General features: G+C 39.1%; 1 protein-coding gene across 5 annotated transcripts in view; it reads left to right on the forward strand.

Annotated features, from left to right (window-relative positions):
* The window catches only part of kmt2a (lysine (K)-specific methyltransferase 2A), a 146,342-nt gene that overhangs the window by 91,542 nt on the left and 28,994 nt on the right, over positions 1-25,806 (forward strand). For all 5 annotated transcript variants that reach the window (XM_043676499.1, XM_043676500.1, XM_043676501.1 and 2 more), the window contains exons 19-29: positions 346-542; positions 8,885-8,991; positions 10,345-10,482; positions 12,206-12,364; positions 12,661-12,778; positions 13,653-13,731; positions 14,627-14,787; positions 16,980-17,159; positions 19,100-23,645; positions 24,593-24,685; positions 25,059-25,147. In XM_043676499.1, the coding sequence (XP_043532434.1) occupies positions 346-542; positions 8,885-8,991; positions 10,345-10,482; positions 12,206-12,364; positions 12,661-12,778; positions 13,653-13,731; positions 14,627-14,787; positions 16,980-17,159; positions 19,100-23,645; positions 24,593-24,685; positions 25,059-25,147 (5,867 nt within the window). The remainder of the gene's footprint in view (positions 1-345; positions 543-8,884; positions 8,992-10,344; positions 10,483-12,205; positions 12,365-12,660; positions 12,779-13,652; positions 13,732-14,626; positions 14,788-16,979; positions 17,160-19,099; positions 23,646-24,592; positions 24,686-25,058; positions 25,148-25,806) is intronic.

Consider the following 25,806-nt stretch of genomic DNA (forward strand, 5'->3'; position numbering starts at 1 on the left):
TGGAGATAAGGCAGGAACAGGATACTGATTGAGGATGATCAGCCATGATCATAATGAATGGTGGTGCAGGCTCGAAGGGCAGAATGGCCTACTCCTGCACCTATTGTCTATTATCTTGGTTTCTACCCATCTTAAGTTATCTACCCTGAGACTTTGTGTTGTTCTCCAACCTGAAGATGATTAGCTGCCATTTGCACTGGCTTGTGGCTGGCTTCCCTAATTTCCCAGATAAGTACACTGATCCAACCAGGCAATTTCACAGACTGAAGAATTTGCTTTGAATGATTAGAGTTCAGTGAAGCATATCCGCTTAAAATGCTTATTCTCAGTATCTTGCTGTTTCAGTAGTGGAATGCTACCCAATGCTGTGTTGCCACCATCATCAGATCACAACTATGCTCAGTGGCAAGAACGGGAGGAGAGCACTCGCACTGAACAGCCTGCACTCACCAAGAAGATCATACCTGCACCACAACCAAAAGGACCTGGAGATCCTGATTCACCAGTGCCTCTGCCTCCACCACCCCTTGCAATTACAGCAGGTATGATGAAAGTATTAAACATTACAACTGCACTGTTTTATTTTTGTGTCTTTGTGTGAAAAGGGAATCAAGAAAAATGGAACAAGGATGGATAAATGTTTTCAGAAGTACAGATCCACTGCTGTCTTACTAAACAGGTTCAAGAGGCTGAATGGTCTATTCCCATCCCATTCCAAGACCTCTGTACTGCGGAAGAGATGTGGGGATGGCACTTCAGTACACTGGTGGTGGTGGTGGTGATTGCAGTTGGGGTTTGTTGTTCGGGAAACCTTAGTTCTGGACATAGTTACCACCTCAGACATTTTGTATCAGCATCAGACGTTTCCAGGTCAGAATGCCAAATACAACAGATACTGGAAATCTGAAATGAATAAAGAAAATTCTGAATAAATTCAATGCATCAGTATTTGTGGAGAGAGGAAAAGTGAGGATCCTTTTGCAAACCTCACTTCAAAGCTGAAAGGTACTATTTTGAAATGGACCACAAGTCTTACATGCAGGCAAAGGTATTGATCTGCAAAGTGGAGAATAAGGGCTAGTAAACAGCAAGAGAAATAATTACAGAAGAGAAAGTTGTAACAAATGAAATAAATAAAAGGCAAATAAGGTGTGTATGAGTAGCTAAAGGGAGATAACAATGAGGGTTAAGCAAGTAGAATGAGAATTGTGAAATACAAGTAAAATGGAGCAAAGTAGCCTATTGAAATAAAAAGTGGAAGAATAAAGCAAACCACATTTTTGGTAGAGGTTCCCCATACCAAGCAGCAACCTGCTCCTCGCCCCTTCCCTCCCATCATCTCTAGACCAATACACTTGGTCTTAAATTGCCATCACTTGTTGCTAGACAGAAGATAGAAGGTAGCATAATTGTTGCTAAAGTTTATAAAAAAGCAAAGGACTCCCACATGCTCAGTGAAAAAATGAAGTACTGTTCCTCAGACGTTTCATTGAAATAATTAGAACAAAGAGAGAAATCGAAGTGATACTAGAGGGGGAAAATTAAACTGGCAAGTGACAACTTGGATCACACTTTTAAGAAGAAGGGAGGAACTCGGCAAAACTCTGTATGTTTAACCCCCTGAGCATGGCAGTGTTATAATCATATTGTACCAGATTGGAGAAAGTACATGTAAATGGCTATCTCACTCAGAAGCCCCAGACTTCAGTATCGACAGGGATAGATATAACATTTACAACGTCTGCTGTTTGCTTGGGAAAGTCCAAGGGGAGGAGGTCGGTTTGCAGGAGTAACAGGAAGCATAAACCAACATCATAATGTGACAGCTTGAATTCGGATTGCATCATGAAAGTAATGAAATATTCAAGGTGTTTCACAGGAGTATTATGAAACAAAATTAGACAGTCACATGAGATATTTAGTCAGGTGACTGAATATTTTGCCAGAGAGGTAATTCTGGAGGAGGAAAGGTGAGAAGTTTTAGAGAGGGAATTCGTAGAGCTTGGCAAGCTGAAGAAACAATGATGGAGTGATGAAAATTAGGGATGCACAAGTGTCTTGAATTTTAAGAGTGCAGATAGGGGTGAAGGAGCAATCAAGGAAGAAGCTTTATTTTTTGCAGTGCCGAGAGTGGGTGGCATCAGCTGATAGATCAAATGTGATTAAGACCATAAGACATAGTAGTGGAAGTAAGGCCATTCAGCCCATTGAGTCCACTCTGTCATTTAATCATGGCTGATGGGCATTTCAACTCCACTTAGCCGCACTCGGCCCGTATCCCTTAATTCCATGCGAGATTAAGAATTTATCAATCTATGTCTTGAAGACATTTAACGTCCTGGCAATGAATTCCACAGGCCCACCACTCTCTGGCTGAAGAAATGTCTCCTCATTTCCGTTCTAAATTTACCCTCTCTAATTCTGAGGCTGTGCCCACGGGTATTTGTCTCCCTGCCTAACGGAAACAATTTCCCAGTATCCACCCTTTCTAAGTCATGCATTATCTTGTAAGTTTCTATTTGATCTCCTCTCAACCTTCTATATTCGAATGAATACAATCCCAGGATCCTCAGCCATCATTGTATGTTAAGCCTACCATTCCAGGGATCTCCGCTGGACACGCTCCAGTGCCAGTATGTCCCTCCTGAGGTGTGGGGCCCAAAATTGGACACAGTGTTCTAACTGATGCCTAACTAGAGCTTTATAAATTCTCAGAAGCACATTCCAACTCTGTTGAAATTAGTTGAGTGAAAGGCGAGGACAAGGACAACCCTTTTGAAATTCGTAGAGAGAGGGTGGAAAATGAGGGCAAAGGATTAGTCCTGAGAAGCCTATCAACTGTAATGAAATGGGATCCTTAGCTGAGGAAATTTCCATGCTCTGATATGGAAGATGATAAACTTGGTGTGCATATGAAACATTTCATACCATTGTCATTAGGCTGATATATTATTGTCAAGTTTAAATAGAGTTAGTTTTAAACACCTGGATATAAATATGATTTGAAGATTTAAATTTGCAAACATTATCTTCAAGTTGGTCCCTATAAATAATTTTCAGCAGAATTCAATTCCAGTAGTACATTTACAAATTTTCTGAAGAGAAGTTAGATAATATTCCACAAATGAACCCTTACTGAGTGTATCTGTTGGGATTTGGATGCAGGGATGATGAAGACACAGGTTATTTGAACATTAAAATGAGTGAGGCCCACCATCTGCCACTACCTGTTCTGAAAATTCAGGATCCCTTCCCAATTTTGTTTCAGCCAAGCAAATGTTTGGAAAATATTTTCACAGTAGAAGGTTGAATATTAATTTATTGCTGGTTATAATTTCTTCTTTAAAACAAAATAAAATATTTTCTATTGTAGAATTCCTGTTTCTCTTAAGATTCCCTGCAACTTTTCGTTTTTAAGGTGAAAGTTACATAAGTGCAGGACTGATTCAGACTGTAGTGATCAGGCAAAGTTTTAATGTGCAACAGATGCGAAATAGACTTACCTATCTTGTAATGAGTAGTGAACTTCCCAGTACTTAATGCCTATTTGGATCAGGTGCTTAAAGTCCAGGAAAGTACAAATGTGGCTGGGCTGGCTGAGTGACATTCACAGGCATAGCTTTGATTTGAAGGGTCATAATTCAAGTGTATGCTGCTAGTGCAAATCCCAAAATTGTGGATAACATGCCAGTGATTTTGGTGTATGAGCAACTATTTTGTGCATTTCCCTCTTGTGAGCATGATGTCAATTAATTTTTTCCCAGTATCCTAGAATCCAGGAACAAGTTAAATGATTTGCAGGAAAGGCAGCAGCATGGCTTTCAGTAACCATCACCTGCATGTCCATCTATTCAATCAAAGGCACTGTGCCTTTGATGGAAACCTTCCATTCATTGGCAACGTATGCATTTTAAATGGCAGTAGAGTAGGAATGTTGGCCGTAGACCTTTCTGCCCAAAATTTAATTCTAATGATGGCAGAGAGGTGGAAGAGGAAAAGAGGATGGAGCAGGAACAAAGTCAGTCTGCTTATTTAAGTGCCCTTCCTCCTCCTACCTTGCCTCCTTCAGTGGTGCAAGATTCTGGCTGTAAGACTAACGTGTTGGACTATTTGCACTACATGCTAGTCATCCAGTGGCATAATATGGGACTGTATTTTTTTAGTTGAAACTGTAAATGGAGATAAAAGCAGAAATAGCTGGATATACTAATCAGGACTGACAGCATCTGCAGAGAGAGAAATGAGTTAAAATTTCAGTCTGATAAACTTTTGTCAAAATTGTGTATGGAGATTTTTAGATTTGACAAGAGGACTAATTTTTCAACTGTCTGATCCTGAGTGAAGTCTCACTTCTAAGCATAAATGAGAAATCTTATAATAATCCCAAACCTTGCTGTTCATTTATTTAAATGGACATTAGTTTGTGGGAACAGTATCTGTCATTACCTCTCACGCACTTCCAGTACATTAGATTTCCTACAATATGGAAACAGGCCATTCGGCCCAACAAGTCCACACCGACCCTTGAATAGCAACCCACCCAGACCCATTCCCCTACATTTACCCCTGTCTAATGTACCTAACACTATGGGCAATTTAGCTTGGCCAATTCACCTAACCTGCACATCTTTGGATTGTGGGCGGAAACCGGAGCACTTGGAGGAAACCCACGCAGACAGGGGGAGAATGTGCAAACTCCACACACAGTCGCCCGAGGCAGGAATTGTATCTGTGTCCCTGGTGATGTGAAGCAGCAGTGCTAACCACTGAGCTACCGTGCCGCTCTTAGATTGGGGGGGAGCATTTACAGTATTCTAGGTGTTGTCTAACTTGTGCCTTATGTAGTTTTAGCAAGGCTTCTTTATTTTTGTACTCCATTTCCTCTGGAATAAAAGCTAACGTTGCTTTGCTTTCCCTGTTACCTGCTGATTGTTTCTAAGATTATGCTGCAATATGTAAAGTTATTCCATTTATCACCTATAGGAAAGGATTCTACAACAGCCAAACCCTCAGGTATAGGCAGACATATACCTGGCACATGTCGTTACGAGGCTGGAAAGAACTTTCATTGATGTTTGTATCAACAGTTGATTTGGACAGTGTTTGTGGATCTGGAACACAGACACTTGTTGCTAGTTAATGTTTGTGAATAATGTGTGAAATTTGATTGAAATTGTAAATCTTCTAAACGTCTGGGCCAGGGAATAACATTTCAATTTTGGATCTCGCAGCTTTAGATCTCAATCACATCATAGTGAAACATTAAAATTTATTCCAAATAAAATTCCAAAATATCTTCCAGTCAAATTTTTCTTCTCCCTCCATTCCCAATAGAAATGTACAAGTTGCATTGCTTGATATGTAAGCTATAGAAAAGTAATAGGATTCTCTTTCCCTTTTCCCCATGAGCACCGAATTTTCCATTTTTGTTCATGGCTTTGTGGTTATTAGCATAGAATTGTATGCGGTTGCTGTGACAGTTGTTCTGAGACAAAAAAACTGCAGATGCTGGAATCCAAGGTAGATAAGCAAGAGGCTGGGAGAACACAGCAAGCCAGAGGCAGCATCAGGGAGGTGGAGAAGTCAATGTTTCAAGTGTAACCCAATTGTTCCAACAAACTAAATGGCAGCATGACATAGAATCTTCACAAAACACCCGGTTCATCATGCTGTTTGTGAAACCTATATAATGAGTCTCAATCACCGTGCTCTGAAGACACCTATCACTTCTAGTTTGAAAGTTATTATTATGAAACTGTTTTCAGCTAAGATATGCATATTCTCATCTCCCATTTTTTAGGAAATTTGTTTGTCCTTTTCTCATTCAAGTAAATCGTCTCTGAACTGACCTTAGTATCCTTCTTAAAGTATACTGTCATAGCATTGAATGCAATTCTTCAGCTGGTACTGAGTTAGTATTTTATCATTTTCCAAACTAACCGTCCATGTTGTTTGTTCCTTGAGCCCACACAAATAGAAACTGACCTGAACCCATACTTGCCTAGGATGACTGGACCTTTTCGACCAGTGTATGTTTTGTGGCCCCACACTGAACTGGATTCAATTTCTGATCCCAGGAGGATCTGTGCAAACACATTGACTGCCTGTTATCTCAGTAACATGTTTTTAGTAATATGCTATTGAAGTCCATAAGAAGTGGAAGGTGACTTGGCCATTCAGTCCATCAAATCTGCTGTGGCCTTTGATGAGGTCATGGCTGATGTTAATAATCCTCAATTACACTTTCCTGCCTTTCCCTCATAACCCTTGATTCTCTTACTGATTAAAAATATGTTTATCTCAGCCTTGAACATATTATCTCACAGCTTTGGGTAAAGAATTCCACAGATTCACTACTGGCTAAGAGAAGAAACTCCTCTTAATCTCTGAGTCTTTACTGTAAAATAATGCCCTTCGTTCCTGGACTTTTCCTCAAGAGAAACAACCACTCCACATCTCTCCTGTCAAATCCCCAAGAATCTTCTATGTTTCATTCTTATAAGTTCCTTTGGATGTTAGACCAAACCTACTCAATCTCTCCTTGTAAGAAAATTTCTTCATACCCGTGATAAACGTAGTGAACCTTCTCTGGATTGTCTTCAATGTAGCCATATCTTTTCTTAGTTAAGGTGGGCAAAAACATTTACAGTATTCTAGGTGTGATCTAACTAATGCCTTATATAGTTTTAGCAGAACTTCTTTACTTTTGTACCCCATTTCCTTTGAAATGAAAACCAACAGTCCATTTGCTTTCCCTATTACATGCCGAACGTGTATGTTAGCTTTCTGCTCATTTAAATGATATTAGGCTCCTCTATTCTTCTTGCCAAGGTTCATGACCTCACATTTTTCCACATTACATTTGCTAAGTTTTTACTCACTCGCTCAACCTGTCTGCATCCCTCTGCATCATTTGCCTTCCTGCCAGTTTTTGTCATTCACAATCTTGGCAATAGTACATTCACTTGTCTCATCTAAGTCGTTAAGATCTATTGTATATAGTTGTGGCCCAGTGCTGATCTCTTTGGCACTGCACCATTTACAGTTTGCCATCCTGAGTTTGCCCCACTTCCTCCAATGCTCTGCTTCTATTAGTTAGCCGATGTATTCATGCAGATATACTTCCTCCAATACCATAGGCACTTATCTTTTTAAGTAGTTGCCTGTGTGGTTCTTTATCAAACACATTCTGGAAATACAATTCTATTGCATCTACTGGTTCCCCTTCATCTATGATGTTTGTTCCCACTTCAAAATGTTCTAGTCAATTTGTCAGGCATTTTCCCCTTCAGAAGCTGTGATGACCCTGCACGTCGAAATGCTTTGCTCACATTCTTTATAAGAGACTCTTAACATTTTTCTCAATAACAGATGTGAAGGAAACTGGCCAATAGTACCTGTTTATGACCTCCTTTCCTTTTTGAATAAGGGTGTTACGTTGGCAGTTTTCTAGTCCTCCAGAACTTTTACAGAATCTAAGGATTCTTGCAGATTACTATTAGTGCATCTGCTATCTCTGTAGCTACTTCCCTTAATATATTAACGTGTATCCTATCAGGCCCAGAAGACATGTCAGCTTTTAGCCCTGTTAGTTCCCTAATACATTTTCTCTCCTAATAGCTATTGTATTTATTTCCTGTCCCTATTTTACCTTTTGTTTGCTTTGTTTTTTTTAGAATGCTATTTGTATTTTCTACTGTGAAGACTGAGACAAAGTATTTATCCAACTGCTCTACCATTTGCCTGGTTCCCCATTATTATATCCTCAGCCTCATTCTCTAAGGGGCTTGTGTTCACTTTGGCTTTTCTCTTCCTTTCGATTTATTTAAAGAAATTCTTTTTCTTGTTTTGATATTACTTGAAGTTTACTCATGAGGTTTATTTTCTACCTCTTTATTGTTATTTTGTTTTTTAAAAACTTTCCCAATCCTACGGTTTACCATTAATCTTTGCTGTATTGTATGTTTTGCCTTTGATTTGATACAATCCTTAACTTCCTGGCTAAATATGTTTAGCTTATCCTCTTTCTAGAATCATCCTTTCTCATTTGAATATGTCTTTGTTGTGAATTATGAAATACTTTCTTCAATGTTGCCCATTGTACCTCAGTTGCCTTTGCTGTAAACTCCTTTCTGAGCCCACTTCAGCCAAGTCCACCCTTATACCTCTGAAATTAAGTATTACTATTAAGTTTAGCATGATTATTTCTGACTCCGATTTCTCATACACAAACTGAATACTAAATCCTACTATGTTATGGTCGCTATTTCCTAGAGGATCATTTACTTTATGATCGTTTATTAAACTTGCCTCATTACCAGATCTACAGTAGCCTGACCCCTGGTTGAATCACAAGATATTGTTCTAGGAGACAGACTAGACAACACACTCTGATTTCTTCTTCGTGGCTATCTCTGACAATTTGTCTTCCCCCGTTCGGCATGAAGATTGCAGTCATCCATCTTAAATGTACTGCCTTTTTACATGTCCTCAATATTTCTTAATTAATTTCCCTCTCCTACCACATTGCTAATATTAGGGGCCTATAGATTATTACCACTTGTGTCATCTTCCCCTCATTTTTTTTTATCTCCATTGTATATATATCCTGTATCTTCTGTTCAAAGATTATTTCTTGCAATCATACTTCTTCCATCCTGTACTAACAAAATTATCCCACCACCATTTCCTTTCCACTTGTCCTTTTGCAAACTAATTTCTCACTAATTGCTGTCAGAATACTTCAATATTTTGTTCTCTTCAATTAGGACTGTTCAGTACCACATGTAAAACTCAGGACTGTCAGTCAGGAACAGTAGTTATTACTCTTTAGCAGAAGTGTTAATGTAAATAATAGAATAACGTCAATTTGTCTTCTTTGTAGGCTCTGACAGAAGCCGAGAGGATAGTCCTGAACTCGACCCCCCTCCTGATGTGGAAGACAATAGGCAGTGTGTGCTTTGCCTGAAATATGGAGATGACAACAGGAACGTGAGTATCTATTTGTCATTTATCTCCAAGCCGGTCATCAAAGCATATTGGTTGCAAATCTCAAATGTTTTGCTGTTTATTTTTGTATATGTAATGAAAAGCAGCAGTATTCTTTGAAACAAGGTTGAAAAGCTTGTGACTTGATTGACTTAAATGATTTTGGTTTGCCTGCCTTTGTTTTGGGAAGTTAGCTCAAATGAAACATTTTAAAAGTCAGGTCCTTTTATTTGTAGGTCTTACTGGGATAGTCTGTAAATTCTTTCAACAATTATTCGATTCAAAACCAAGAATCATTCATATAAATTCTTCATTTAAAATGTTGTTTAGTTCAAGTTGTGAATTAAAATTGGTTTAACTGGTATACTTGTAGCATTGTACAGTTTTAATATGATTGATTCAATTGTTGCACCTTATAATTGAACCCAGAAATCTTCCAACCCTTTTTGTGCCACATAAGGACCAGGTAATGACCAACACAATCAAGTCCCTACCATTTACATCTTGGGGCTTGCATTCAACTAAAGCTAGCTGGCAGCAAGGGTGGAGACTGGGTACTTTGGAGCATATGACTCACAGCCTGAACCACTAGAACTCCTCCATCATCTACAGGGCTTAGGTCAGGAGTGTGATAGAATATATGATGCTCACATGAATTGATGAATTCACAAACAAACTCAGATTCAGTGCTTTCCCAGGCACAGCACAGAGACAGGCTGTTTATGCTTTCTGATACTGGTAAAAAAAAATAGTAGTTTTATGTGAAATAAAAGCTGCACCATAGCAATTCACTTTCATAATACTTCTCGCTTTTGATTTCCACTACGAATAACACCTCAAGGTTGTCTTCCACCTTGAGTTGGACATATCTTTCTGTACCCACACTGCCATTGATTGATATCTTACTTAACATCCCACTAGGATCATGGTGTTGCAGAGCAATGGCCTATTTACCACCATCTTGAGCTAGCAAGGGATGACTAATAAAGGTGATCTTGCCAAAGTTACACACCTTGAGAGGTAGCAAAAAGAACAGTAAAATAGAAGATATTCAGTTTCCATCTCTAATGTAGTTAAGCCAATAAATGCAGGGTATGTTTGCAAACCGTTTATTTCTGTTCTGAACTCTGCACATTGTCTGGACTAAAGAATTCTATGAATAAATTTCAACAATTTATGTTCAGACTCTCTCTGCTGTTTGAAGTAAACAGCAGTTTGTTACATTTTAACTGTAAACAAGAAATCTTCAGTGAACACTGTAGTTGTTAACCATAGACCATTTAGCATAGACTTCATAATAGTGTCAAAGAATCTGTCTTCAAACCCAGGTTTTCATAGAATAATTCGCTCTTTTAGGATGCTGGACGTCTTCTGTACATTGGTCAGAATGAGTGGACACACATAAACTGTGCCTTATGGTCAGCGGAAGTCTTTGAAGATGATGATGGCTCTTTGAAGAACGTGCACATGGCTGTAATCAGAGGCAAGCAACTGGTGAGTTTTAGTGGAGTTCCCAAAGAATGTCCTAAAATAAGCAATAGTGTAATGGACAAAAAGAGGCTTTTATGTTTCTTCAGTTCTGGGGTTCGGAGTATCTGCTGTGATCCTGGAATGAAATACAAAGAATATAAAAATAATCCCTACATCTGATGTGATGCGTAAGTGGCAGTGATCTGAGAATGGAACTGATTCCATTGGTGAGAATATTTTCTATGTTCTCAACCCTTATAATATCTTACATTAAGATTTAAAAATGTAAATGATAATTATTTTTTCATTGGTTTTCCATATGTATCATCTGTGTACTCCAACTTTGATATCACTGTGATATAATGATCTCTATTATGGGAAATATAAAAGGAAACAATCAAAGCAAAAGAAAGCTGTGTACTATAGCTTGTACAATGCAAATATAGATATCTGCTGGGAATGAATTGGGTATTGTATGTAACGTATTTTAAAAGTCATCTGTTAAGTGCTGCTTATTTTAGAAAAAAGTATTGGGGATATGGAAATATCAGAAACAATACAGCTACATTATTGGATTCATGTCCAGAGAGCAGTAAACAGACGATGGATGAAGTAGATGCTTTGGGTTTGGCATGATGAGAGTTTTCTGTTAAATGCTGTGAATGTCAGTACACAGGAATGGATGCATAAGTTTGCTATTAGTACCAAATTGGGGGGTTGGACATTTCAAGTTATAAGTAAAACCATAGAAGTATGTGGACAAATAATCAGAATGGGCAGATGGACAAGAATGCAGAGACCTGAAAGAATCAGTACGTTTCTAGGTAAAGGAACAATGGAAAACATGTATCCGAAGTATATAAAGGAAAACTAGTGGTGCACTTACATGGATGTTTTAAGGTGGAAACACAATTTTAAAACACTGTCAGTGTCGTTCCAGATTTATCCTTTTAAAAGGTGACCTACTTTTTGATTTCTAAATTGATTAACCACAACTGAGGATAAGATATTCGTCATTAAAGAAAGGATCCATCGAATATTTCTGAAATGCAAGACCGGCAATTATAGTTTAGCTAAACGTTGCTTTATTCAGTGGAATGTAAGTGGTTAAGGGGAATCTAATTGTGGTGTTCAAAAATACAAAAGAGTAAGTAGTGAAAGATTAGTTCATTCGGTCAGTAGCAAGATGAAATTGATCTAGGATTATCACTGAAATATCAGTAACAACATGTATTTAATATAATTGCTGAATTAAGTGAAAGCTTCAGTGTTGTCAGATTAGAACAGCAGATTCTAGCCTGGAACTCATCCTTATTTCTTGCTTAGATTCAATTCTAGCCAATAAGTACAGTTTTCTAATGAATTTTGGATTCTACCACTAATAATGATAATGACAACATTGTTTATCTAATAAGTTATATTTAGATCATCCAAATTCTGTGTTTGGATTCCATAAAGTAACTCACTCTTGGATGTTAATTATCGTTGATACAGTTTATCCTGATGATTATAGATCTCTGATATTGTTGTTTGTCGAACATAGTAGGCTGCCTTTAACCCCTTGGCAAGCGAGGCAAGAAGTTATAAAACAAGAGCATTGTTGTATGGATGAGATTTGAATTAACCTTTACTGTAAAGGCAAGCTTAATTTATCCACCTTGTGGTATGGTTGTTTCAAAAAGAAAAGCAAATAATGCAATCTGTGTTCAACACTCTATAGGTAATGATTATTTATTCTGTTTATTAGCGTTGCGAGTGTTGTCAGAAGTCTGGAGCTACTGTCGGTTGCTGTCTTACATCTTGTCAAAGCAATTACCATTTCATGTGTGCTCGGGCAAAGAACTGTGTGTTCCTGGATGACAAGAAAGTGTACTGCCAGCGGCACAAAGATCTAGTCAAAGGGGAGGTATGTTGAAGACAGGAGCTCTTTCCCACTGGACATGCACATACAGAAAATCATTGGTCCAAATTAGGGCAGAATTAAGCTCTCAGTAAATAGTTGATTAAAGTGTGAAACGTTTGTTTTTTTTTCATAGAAGGAAACCACTTTGTTACATTAGTTTTCCACTGGCAAAGCTCAATTGATCATGGACAACTTGTGATACAAGATTCTTTATCAATTTTATTAAACAGAGAAGCAGACACTGAGTAGTCTGTATGCTGTTGACTATTTCTGTTGAACCATACAACATTTCTTTACAGACTGTTGCCGATGATGGGTTTGCAGTTTCACGTAGGGTTTATGTTGACTTTGAGGACATAACTTTAAGAAGGAAGTTTCTGACAGGCCTTGAGCCAGAGAGTATCCACATGATGATTGGTGAGTGTAACAACTTTAATTTGTATAGCATCTTTCAAAGAGTGTGATTATCAACCAAAATTTGAAATTATGCTACATGAAGAGATATTAAAACAGGTCAGCAAAAATCTGGTTAAGCAGGTAGGCTTTTAGGTACAAACATTTATGGTGTACATAAAGTCTTAATTATTCTCCTTGGATGTGCAGATTGAAAGATGAGCTTCTTGTGATAATCATAGATTCTTAGTTAAATAGCAGTGAAAAAAATTCTCTCATTGTATTTAAAAATTTGAGGTTGAGAATGAAATTTGCTTACCATTGTTGAGTGTCTGGTCATCCACTGTAAGAATTTGCTAGTATAAGACCATTTGTGTCATTGGGCAGTTTGAATTAACTGATGCATATTAACACTGTAATGGTATGTTTTCATATCCATCTGAATTTGCAGGAGAGTTGAAAAACAGATATGTACCAAATGGAGTCGGTATTATTTTTATTTAGCTTGGAATATTGGTGCCATAGACTCTCCCTCCATTCACGTTCAGCCAGACCAGATATATTGGTCCGACGTTGAATTTTAATTTTATTTACATTCGATCTGGATCACTGGTTTCTATTTGCCTGGAGATCAAGAAATTACAATGCACAGGAAATTCACTTACTGCGCATAGTATGATGAGGGTCAAAAGACAGATAATCATTAATCTTTATGGTATTCTGTACAATGTGTTTTGATCCTCCTGAATGGCCTGTTTCTATGCTGTACATTCTATGTAGTCACTATTTGGGAATTTCATGTATTTGTGTGTGCTTAGTTGTCCATGTTTTTAACTGAGATGTTTCTTCATGAAGGCAGTTTTTACAAAGTATAATTTTGTTTCATCTCTTAATCCAGGCTCTATGACAATAGACTGTTTGGGAATACTCAATGATCTCTCTGACTGTGAAGCCAAGTTGTTTCCAATCGGCTATCAGTAAGTTTTCATTGTATTGCTATGAAATAGGGTGTGAGCGACAGAACATATAGAATAGGATGGAATCGTTGATAATCCAATTCCTGATTTCAAGATCAGTTAATGATTATGATTCATAACAAAAACTAGATGTTCACGAACTTGCGTTTGATGTGCAAATGGTTCACCGTTTTCTGCTGCTTTTTGTGTCAGATTTTTCTCATTATCTAATCCCAACATCTCAACGAGATGTAACATTTGATTTGAGATTGGTTATTGTAAGTTTCAATTAGTGAGACATAAAATTGTTGTGTTACTCTTTTTGTACAGGGAAAGTTCAATGGGTGGTATTACACTCTGGGTGGAGAATATTTCCAGAATTGCTTAATGCCTCATTTGGTCAAATACAGCCCTGATGTTCCAGGTGTTCAGTCTTGCCTCCCCTCTTGAGTTTAGCTGTTTGGACCAAAACTGTAATGAGGTTAGCAGTTAAGTGGCAGAACCCAAATTGAGCATCAGTGAGCAGGTGGTTACTGTCTAAATGCCGTTTGACAACATTGTCAAAAATATCTATCATGTCGCTGATGATAGAGAGGAAATTGATGGGATGGTAACGGGATGGTCAGCGGCTGGATTGGATTTATCTTGGTCTTGTGTACACTGGTCTTATTTTAACTTGAATTAAGCAATTTTGAATTATGAGATGTAGAAGCCAGACTCAGTGTAGTCAGTTAACCCACTACTGCATAGCTTGCTTAATCTCCGGCTCTTTTCAACCTATCTGGTAGCCTTCAGGATAGGCTTTCACCTGTCAACTCAATTTCTCAATTAAATAATACATTTAATTAAAATTCAAAACTTTCATTTGATGATTGGGTATTTCTGCTAAGTGTCTTTGTGTTACATAAATTTATAGGTGCTCAAGGGTATACTGGAGCACAACTGATGCTAGGAAACGATGTGTGTACACATGCAAGATCCTGGAGCATCGACCACCTCCAGTGGAAGCAGAAGAAAACAGCACTTTAGAACATAGTGAAAACAGAACCATCGCACATAGTCCGAGCAGTCCAGCAGGTATGTGGACAGGTTACGTTGCAGGGCATTGTCCCTAAAGCATTCCCCTGTATTTTTATTAAAAAGTAAGTTGCTAGTTAAGCCCTGCCGTTGGACCAGATGCGTAATCTGATTTGCAAAATGCTTAATTGTTGGAAATACTAGTCTTTTGGATACATTTTTAAACTCAGACACTTCCAGCTGACTATAAGTTTAAAACTTGCTGTTCTAACACCATGAGCATTTGATGATGGCTGTCATTGCTTGCTGTTTGTCCACCACCAACTTCATAACTCTTTCTGCTATGATAGACTGGGTGTTAGTACTCACTTCTTAATTTAGCTCTGGCTGTTCTATCTGATGAAACTGTAGTTATTAATCCAGTGGATATGAAAATGGCACCACCTCAAAATTTTTTTTGTAAGCTTAAATTTAGCATTGTAGATTGAAGTAAAAGCTTGGATTTGCTTGTTCCATTTCACATAATGGAGAAGGAAGATCTCCGTGTTCTTTGCTAATTGTAGGAAAAGCTCAGTAAGCAAATTGCACAATACTACTAATGCTAGTAACCTTCCAAACCCACATACTATAGATTGAGATCATGGATTACTATCTTGTGCAGCAGCAGACTGAAATATTTAACATCTGTGTTTTTTTGATCTAGCTGTAGAAATACTGAGGAGAGAGAAAGAGAGCGAATCCAACATTGGTAATTTAACATTAATTTGGAGTTATTCTTTTTTGTCAGATGGAGCAGTTGCTGAACAAATTACATGTCTGATTCATCAGAGGTGATGGTTAGCAGAAGAGGATCAAGACTGGAATTTAAGCTGTTTTATATTATAGTACAGGGCTCTTTTCAGGTTCTTTTTGTCTGCTAGTCTAGTGAGGGTGTTAATCAGTTTGAGGAGAAAGTGAGGACTGCAGATGCTGGAGATCAGAGCTGAAAATGTGTTGCTGGAAAAGCGCAGCAGGTCAGGCAGCATCCAGGGAACAGGAGAATCGACGTTTCGGGCATAAGCCCTTCTTCTTCAGAAGAAGGCCTCCTGAAGAAGGGCTTATGCCTGAAACGTCGATTCTCCTGTTCCCTGGATGCTGCCTGACCTGCTGCGCTTTTCCAGCAACACATTTTCAGCTGTTAATCAGTTTGAGAGAGGTAATTGAGATTTTAAGTAAGTCCCTTAATTCTTTTGTTAAAAAGGCAAGAGAAGGAACAAGGTCCAAATAAAACAAACAAAAGAGCATAATTTTAACAATATTTTGAGAATCTGAACAAATTTTTGGAAAGAATGAATTTTTGAAAATAAATCTTTTTGCTGCCTGTTGATTCTTTGCTATCCCTGAAATATAGTGATTTCATTATATTCACCTTAATGGTTATCACTTAAGGAAAATACCCCTGTGTATGGACTTGGTTTATGCTTGTTGAAATTCTCTGCTACTTCAAGCTTGCCTCTGCCTATGGCAGACTGATGTTTTGTGGCACGTGGAAGGCGTGAATATAGGAATTAGTATTTTCTTTCAGGGTGCATCAGCATGGGACACAACAAAAACGTGCAACTTGTCATAAGAAGTGCGACCATTGTTGATGCCTCATATACCGAGTTATAAAGACTTTTATTGGAGATGTCCTTGTTATTATTTTGGCTGTAAAAAACTGAGGTGATGAGGATATTCAAAGTAATTCAACACTTTCTGTGCTCTGATACAAAATTCGCACTGTTTGGCTACTCTCAATGTATTCACCTTGGTTTTGCATGGAGTCACCAATTCTCATTTTGAACATGGAGGTTAATAGCTAGTCAAACATGGAAATCCACAGAATGAATGCATATTACCAGCTGGTTATTTCAAATTTGCAGCCTGAACCAACTGGTACTGTTAGATTTGCATAGATTGATTTTGTCATTAATTCCCTGCAACTCCCACTGTTTATGTCCGGGGTGCAGCTGATCAAGGGAGCACTGCAACTTTGCAGTTGACTGTGTCTAGTATGGCTAAAGTTATAATCAGGTAATTACAAACTTTTATGCTTTCCTTAATACCAAAGTACACCTTTCATCCATCAAACAGTACATTAAAAAAACGACATGTCATTGGATAGATTTTTTTGAAGAGATGGAACAGGCACAATGGCCTTTTATGTTGCATTATTCTACAGGACTATGTCCTATTGAGGAATCTAGGTGATTGATTTGGCTTTACTTTGACAGAAATTGACATGGCGGAGAGTCACAATACAAATATGTCTGAAATACCAGACCACCACCCACCTTCCCTCACACCTGGACCAATACCTCCTCGATTACAGCCAGGCAGCAGGATTCAGACATCCAGTTTTTCTCCAACACGACGATCCCCAAGTACTGGATCAAGACCCCTTCCATCACCAGGTAATTGAGTTTACAAAGTGTTGACTTTGAGTAGTGTCAATTTTGGTAATTACCATTAGTTTAAATCAAACTATAAAGGAGGGCAATAAAGTGATAAATATTTGAGATCACAAATATTTTTAAGACCATGAAATAATGAAGAGGAATAATAATTGCTCACATGTAACAAGGTTGTCTGAAATCTCTTTATCCCTATTTTAACAGATGATCATCCTATTTACTATAAACCAGCTAACACTTATAGCAGAAGAAGAATTTCATGCAAGCATGTTGAGCATTTGTTGATACCCCTCATATTATAATTATAGACCATTTTTTATTTTGCTGATATCTATACAGAGGATGTACAACAATCAGATCATAGGTTCATTTGAAGAGAATTGTGCACATTTCAAACTTTTATATGACGTCTGTTTTGGGAATTTGAATTATTGTAATTCGCATTTGAATTTCTCTCTGTATTCTGTATCATTTTATGATTCCTACAGGAATTTTCATGTCTGTTAAAGAGGTAAATCAGAATCTTTATTTTCAGTGCAAATGTAGGTTTTAGATGGTATTACGATATACTGTTTGGCTTGGGTTTAAAACAAGTCAAGTTGATGGGACAGAATTGTTTCTTTTCTGGTATCTGTTAAAAATCTACTTGAAATTAACATATGGGATTTCAACCTATTTCAAATGATTATAAACCTGTGACATCTTGGCATGAAAGTGGAATGTTACTCAGAGGCTACGTTTTTATGTTCATGGGATTGGGCATTGTTGGCTAGGCCAACATTTATTGCAGGTCCCTAATTGCCAGTTAAGAGTCACCACATTATTGTGGCTCTGGAGTTGTATCTGGCCAGACCAAATAAAGATGGCAGAATTCTTTCTCAAAGAAGGGTTTTTACAACAGTTTACCATGGTTACATGGTTGGCTAGGTTTAATTCCAGATTTTCATCCCATCATTCTGCCATGGATATAGAATCCCTACAGTGTGGAAGTAGGCGATTTGGCCCATTGAGAGCATACTGACCCTCGGCAGAGCATCCCACCCAGACCCCCCCCCCCCTACTGTGCCCAATTCCTTTAACCTTGTATTTCCTATGGCTAATCCACCTTCTGACATATGCCTGAACACTACAGGCAATTTAGCACTGCCAATCCACCTAACCTGCACACCTTTGGACTCGATATCACCAGACCATTAGCCCTTGGATTGTGGATTACTGGCCCAGAGACGTATCATTATGCTATTGCTTCTCCAATGCAGTGCTGATGGTGAAAATTAGGATCACAGTGCTGTGATAGCCGTTTCTTTTTTGAGTTTGGAGATTAAGGCACATTAAGCACACCTCGTTTGGAAGGAGTTTATTAATAACTCTGCATGTGATGCGTACTATGTCTGACTAAATTATTCAGAGTTTTAAAGTTTAAATTATGAGTAAACTTGGGTTTTTATTCCCTTCAGGTTAAAAGATTGAACTATTTAAAATGGTAAAAGGGATTAATAGTGTAGATGGAGAAAAACAGTTTCTCATGGTGGTGAAAATCCAGAAGAAGAAGCACAGTCTTTAAATTTGTGCTAGTCTGCTTAGCATTGGAATCAGAAAGCACTTCTACGTTAAGGGGTAGTGAAACTTGGGGTACTTACGTCACATAAAAGATTTGAAAGCTGGAATCATTTGAAAGTTTAATTGAGATTGATATATATTTATCAGGTAAGAGTATCCAAGCGATATGGAGCAATGAGGTTGTGGTACAAATCATCCATGTTTTAGTTGAGTGGAGGAGCAGTGTTGAATGATCTATTTCTGTACATGGGATTATAGATTCTTCACATTAAGAAGTATAACCGTACTTAATTTTACAAGTCCTTTGCATCTTGAAGAGAAAATGTGGCAACGAAATCAGGACTGGGCATAAGTAATCTTCTTTCTGTTCTCTTGTTAAGGGAGCCCCACCCCAATGATACACGAGGTTGTCACATTTGCCGATGCTCTACTGTCATCAGGGAGGAGAAGTACCATTTCCAGGCGGCATAGTACATCTTCTGTATCACCACAACATTCCAGGCATAGAATGGCTTCGCCTTCCCAAATGGGCATGACATGCCTAAGATCAAGTGGGAATGCTAACACATCACCATTGTCGTCACTCAATGTGTTATCAGACACTGAGACTGGAAGTCACCTTGGTGAACTTGTTCATAAAGCATTTCATTCAGGCAAATTAAGCACTTCACACCAAGGAAGTGGTCCTTCTAGCCGTCAAAGATTCAGTAGTATTGATTCTGCCACAATACATCTTTCAGGAGTTTCTCAAGCAGTAGGCTCCCAACCTAACAGATCACCGCTGACATCCACGGGGCATTACAGTTCAAAAGAACATTCTCTGTCTTCATCTGGTAACCAGTCTCGAAACAGTGCCTTGAAAGGTGAAAATATTTCGGCTGTAAATGCATTGGATGGTTCAGTGACAACATCAGCATCAGCACAAACATGTAACTCAGTTACGACAGTAACTGTATCACGTCCTTCACAGAAAGAACCATTTAATAACAGTGGGTTGCATACAAACTCTAATGCGGTATCATCTATCGCCAAAGAAACTAAAGGCTGCACACTACCTTTCCACCCAAAGGATTCAAGAAGGTTGGTTGAGCAAAATAAAGACGCTGTTCAAACAGGAAAAATAAGCAGTTTTCATACTGTCAACCAAGACACTGAAAGAACAAGGCTACAGTCTGTGGGAGTCAGCCATGTTACAGCCACAGCAAATGAGCATCCTCGGTCAAACTGCACAGAGAAGCGACCTGGTGCTAAAGCGTCCTCCACTGATCTTTCCAGAAACAGCAAAGTGCAAGCAGTAAAGCATTTTGAGGGATGTCCAAGTGCAGATTCTGCTGTAGATATAACGGTTAATGCAAAAGCAGCCAGCAGTTTGTTGGCTGAAATAGATAAGAAAGCTCAGTCTACTGAAGAATCTAAACAGAAGTTTGGGGACAGATCTGCTGGTATTCAGCATTCTCTGGTCACGATCACTGGGGATGGAGTCCAGTCTGCTTTAGAACAAGTCCAGTCTGATATTGGCAAAAAGGAAATGCTTACTTCCCAAAACCAAGGAATTCTTGGATGCTTAGAACCTGACTACCTTGTTGAGGAAGATCATGACAAAAGTTTGACCACATCTATGTCTGGGGGCAGCTCTCAGGGAGGTGATGAGGCTGTATCCTCTTCAGTTGTGCCTTCTGTAATGTCAGAAAGTCCGGAAAATGAACGGGAAGTCCTCCGGTGTCCAAAGTGCAACAAAATCTACAAGCAAAGGGTGAAAAATCTTTTTCAGAAGCATGTGCTGCAATGTGGAAATCAAACTTCACAAGATGATGGAGATGGGAACAAAACACAGGATAATGATTCAAACAAAAGGCGGTATCCCCGCCGAAGTGCCCGAGCACGCTCAACTACATTTTTCGGGTTGACTCCCTTTTATGGTGTAAAGTCATATGGTGAAGAGGACTTTCCATTCTACCGAGATCCTTCAGGGAAAAAAAGAGGAGAACAGTCAACTCAAGGACAGGTAGATGGAGCTGATGATCCAAACACATCCTCTGATGAGGATATGGAATATTACTACAATTTCACAAGAACAGTAATCACGTCTGACCGGGAGGGAAGGCTTGAGCCATGCAATTTCTTCGATGGAGAAGAGGACTGTCACTTACCCAGGATCAGCCAACTTGATGGTGTTGATGATGGCACAGAGAGTGATGCTAGTGTAGCCATGACGGTAGGTAAAGCAACACAGGTGAGCAAGATAAAAGCCAAAGAAAATGGAACGGAAAACCTAGACCTTGATGGAACCGTCAACAGTGGGGTTGATGATGTAGAAAAGGAGGAACATGGTGTCAAATCAGTCTCTGACCTGAAAGGCAATGATTCAAAGTTAGATAACTGTCTTCCAGTGAGCAGAGTGAAGTCTCAGGGCCAAGATTCCATAGGGGAGGTTTCTCTCACCTCATTAGACAGTGCCAGGAGAGTCCACTCCAGCACACCTTCAGACAAGAATTTGTTGGATAGTTTTAACACTGACTTGTTGAAATCTGCCAATGACTCAGATAATAACAACAGCGATGACTGTGGTAATATCCTTCCATCTGATATCATGGACTTTGTTCTTAAGAATACTCAGTCGATGCAAGCTTTAGGGGAAAGCCCAGAGTCATCGTCTTCTGAACTCATAACACTGGGTGAAGGTCTAGGTCTTGTTAGTAACAGAGGAAAGGACATGGGCAGTCTCTTTGAAGTGTTTTCCCAACCTCTGCCCAGCACAGAAACTGTAGAAAGTGATGTCTCAGCATCCATTCCTGCAGAGGAGCCGTTTGAGTTGCCCCTGGAGTTGCCATCTGACCTCTCTGTTTTAACAACATGCAGTCCAACTGTTTCGAATCAAAGCCACAGCAGCCTCACTGTCATTTCAACGTCACAGGTGACCTCCTCAGAAGACCAGTCGGTACTGAATATACCTGCTGCTGAGTCAGTAGAGAAAGGGGTGACTGTGACAGGAGAGAAGTCAGTGGCGGTAAATGATGCTGAAGTTTCTTTGATAGGGCATCAAGTTGTGGAGCCGTCTGGTGAAAGCCATATCGCTTCTGATCAATTCATGCAAAGTCACATGGATACCGACCAGTTAACTACACCAGCCTGTAGTCAGGTGGAGCAGGGGCCTAACGGCCAGGACATAACTGGGGTTGGCACCAGCTCACCAGTGGTCATTCCAGCATCTGTTAGCTCTTCTGTGCCACCTCCAGGTCAGAAATACATTGCAAGCCCTGCAGACAGTCCTGGCCCTGCTCCCATTGCCAACACTGCAGTGCAAACAGCAACTCCACTTCTTAAACCAGGAACAGATAATGTAATTGTTGTCAATCAGCATGGACATCCACTCTACGTTCTCCAGACGTATCCCAGTGGTGTTACACAAAAAATAAATCTTGCACCTTCAGTGGGTCCTGCCCAAGCAGTTGTAGAGACAAGCAATACAGTCCTTGCGCAAAATGTTTCCATGGGAGGTAGCCTAGCATTAGCCACAGGTTTAAATGTAAGTTTGCCAGCCTCCCAATCAATTTGCACTTCTGCCACAATGGCAAGCAGTAAAGGTTTGTTGACTTTGTCACAACACCCTCAGCTACATTCCTTTGCGGGACCTACCACGCCAGCATTTCAGTCTAACAGCACTAGCTCTCCGTCAGGCCTGCTCATCGGGGTCCAGTCACCTCCAGATCCACAACTTTTAAACTCAGAATCTAGTCAGAGGCCAGAGCTCCTCACTGCCACAACCTCTAGTCCAGGATCAGCCCAGGCTAAGAAAAGACCGATAAACAGGCTACCTTCCAAAAAAGGCAAGAAGCTTGCACCTTCATACCAACAGACTTCTAGTTCTGCTTCAGAAATTGTGCCTAATATAACTTTAAATAATTTCTCACCATCACAAGTCCCTGGAGGAATAACAAACCAGACCAGTTTGGTGGACTTAGGAGCACTTGCTAACACTGGACCCCAACGAACAATTCCTAATATAATTAAAAGGCCTAAGTCTGCAGTAATGTATTTTGAGCAGTCCCCTTTGTCTGTGCCCCAACTTCAACAAAACCTGGGCGCAGCAGGTTCTACAAACATGATTGGTCCAGAAAATGCTCATTTGGCAGCTGGAAATGTGTCGGCCTTGGGTCCGGCCCAGTCAGTTTTGAACGTTGTTTCTATGGAAGCAGCGACAGCAGCAACTAGTAGGGGTACGGTAACAGGACACATTCTGGGCCAAAGTTCAGTCACCTTAACTACCCCCATGTTACTAGGGGCAACAGACATCACTGGTTCAATAAGCAATTTGTTAATCAAAGCTAGCCAACAGAGTTTAGGACTTTCAGATCAGGCAGTTCCATTGTCTGGAACAGGAATGTTCCAACATCTAGCACCGCCACATAGCCCTAACAGTGGACCCCTGTCACCTTCTCAGAATATCTGTCTGCTGCCTTCCAACCCTGCAGTTAGTGTACCAGTTGCACCAAGCTCATCTGACCAGGATGGGGCCTATCAGCTAAACCAACAGATATCTCAGCTTCTGTCTAGTAAAGGTGTTGTATCGACCTCCCAACTGGATACTGCCTGTAGTTCAGGAAGTCAAATATCAACGACCATGCTAACCGTCACAACTAGTGTTGTGAGCAGCACAGTTGTTTTTTCGACCACCAGCATGTCTTCGCCAGTTCCAGTGAGCTCTGTGTTTTCCTCCACCACGGACCAGTCTCCTGTCAATGCAATGACTGTGGTGTCTTCTGACTCCCCAAAGGTCAAGCCCAGGGTAAAACGGGCATCACCTGCTTTGGACAAACAAAGCATTAAAAAGCACAAATCGGCCCATATTATGACTGAATCCTTTGGAGATCATCAAGCTACTTTGGAGTCTGAATCAACCAACATTCCCCTGTCCTCTAGCACAGAGTAAGTACTTAATGTTCTGAGCAAAATCGTAAGAAGTTTTAAGATGTTCATTTTAAAGTGACATAGTTCTTTATAAAGCAGATCTTAAGTATTTCTGACATACTTGACAGTATGTATGTGATCTGCTATATAATAATAAGTGTGTGTATATTTATATACATCTATAAAATATGTAATAATTTGTCCGTCTCCTGTAGGAATAAATTTAGGTGTCTTTAATTTCTTTGCATGAAACATTAAGCCAGTCCTGCCTTTTCTTTCAGGCGGACTTAAAAGGTTTCATGGCACTACTTTAAAGAACATTAGGGGAGTTATCCCCATGTCTTAGCTGCTATTTTTAACCTCTATCAACATTGTATCAAAAGATTACCTGGCCACTATTGCATTGCTGTTGGTAGGAGCTTAACCTGGATACATTTGCTGCCATCTTTCCTGAATGATGAAAGCTATTCCAACTTATTAGATAATTAATTTCTTAAAATAACAAATTATCAAGGAAAGTCTGTCATCAGAACCTTTTGCATAGAATAAAGTAAGATATTTAGGACACCTGTTTGACAGGGCTAGTAATTCACAAGCGCTATATTTTACATACACACTTCTACACTGCCGATAGGATTTTAGTGAAATTTAATGGCTAAGCAAAACTTATACACAATATCCACATGAACTGAAAAATGTACAGTAATATTATGCAATTTTACTATAACAAATCAAAATTGTATTGAGTGCATTTTAAATGTTACTTGAGATGCTGAAATCTCTGCCATAGTGGCAACATTTTCAGATCATGATTCAAGAGCCTTTACAAGACTGTTATTCACAACGTGATAGCACATTAAGACAAATTTGATATTTTCATTTAACTAGTTACTAATGCACTAAACAGACCTAGTAACAACACTTTCCCTAAATCTAAATGTTTGTAATATGTAACATAATTTTAGACCTATTCGAGTACGGATAAAGACTGTGCAAAATGCAGCAGAACTAGATGGGCACCAGCAAGAAGATGGTAACCGGGATTCTGAATCTCCAAGGTGAGCAGAGTTTATGATTAGTCTTTCCAGTGAAATTCATTACCATTTTCACACCAAAGCTCAAAGAACTACATTTAGTCCTTCGTTCTTCCTGCATGAAACTTGAATGCAGCTGAGGTTATAGAGCACATGGTGGTTGGAAGCTTAACTCACTGCTTAGTTCTGGTAAAATTGTCTGACTGAGCAAGTAACTCAGCTAGCTTAGTGAAATCAGAGGAGTTTAGCATCTAGCAGAAACTTTGTTTTGAAAGTTCATTCATATAAACACTTCAAATTATTTTCAAGAATTGTACTAAGTTTTCAAAACAGTTAATTGCCAGCAAATTTGTCTTAATTCATTATCAACTAAAACAAGTCCTTTCTTCACACTTAGTCAAATGGAACATATGCCAACGCTGCAGCCTTTTGAATCCATGAATACTGGAACATCAAACACAGAAGGGCAGGATGACTTTGTCGCTGGTAACTAGCAAGCATTGTTTCAAAATGCACTTTTGCTGAAATGTGGAACTACTGTGACTTGTCTTTATATGTGAACACTGAGGTTCTATGACTTGGAATGATGGGGCCAAATGCTACATTTTCAGATTTCTACTTCAAATCACATATCTTGTCTACTCCCTAAAAACTGTCGCGAAATAATGCTGACGTAGGACTGAGAGAGTGAGGACCCCACACGTAACTGGGGAGTAATGCAGCCTGGAGTGTCATTGTGAACATAACATGAGAAATAGCAGAATTAATAGACTTAGTCCCTTGAGTCTGCAATTCTAATCGTCAAGGTCATTGTTGATTTAATAGTGACCTTAAATCTGCTTTCCTGACTGTCCCCAATAGCCTTTGACTCTATTATAGGTAATAGGTTATTAAGGGAAGAACGATAGGAAGAAAACTATTTAAAGTTTAGGGCCCTTTTTTTTTTAAAATTGCTTCTTTGTAGGATTACATAGCATTGCTTTGGCTTGTTTCTGTGCCATATATATCCTCTTGCCCCACCTTGTGCTGATATTTATACTCCATTTCAGCCTTTTCCATTTTTCTTATTTAAACTACCAATCACTTCTTCCTCAAAATATTGTCCTCTTTCCATTTAAATGCAACCAAGCTATTTACTTCAGTAT

This window comes from Chiloscyllium plagiosum, chromosome 35 (assembly GCF_004010195.1).
Source record: "Chiloscyllium plagiosum isolate BGI_BamShark_2017 chromosome 35, ASM401019v2, whole genome shotgun sequence".
In the NCBI taxonomy this organism is placed as follows: Eukaryota; Metazoa; Chordata; class Chondrichthyes; order Orectolobiformes; family Hemiscylliidae; genus Chiloscyllium; species Chiloscyllium plagiosum.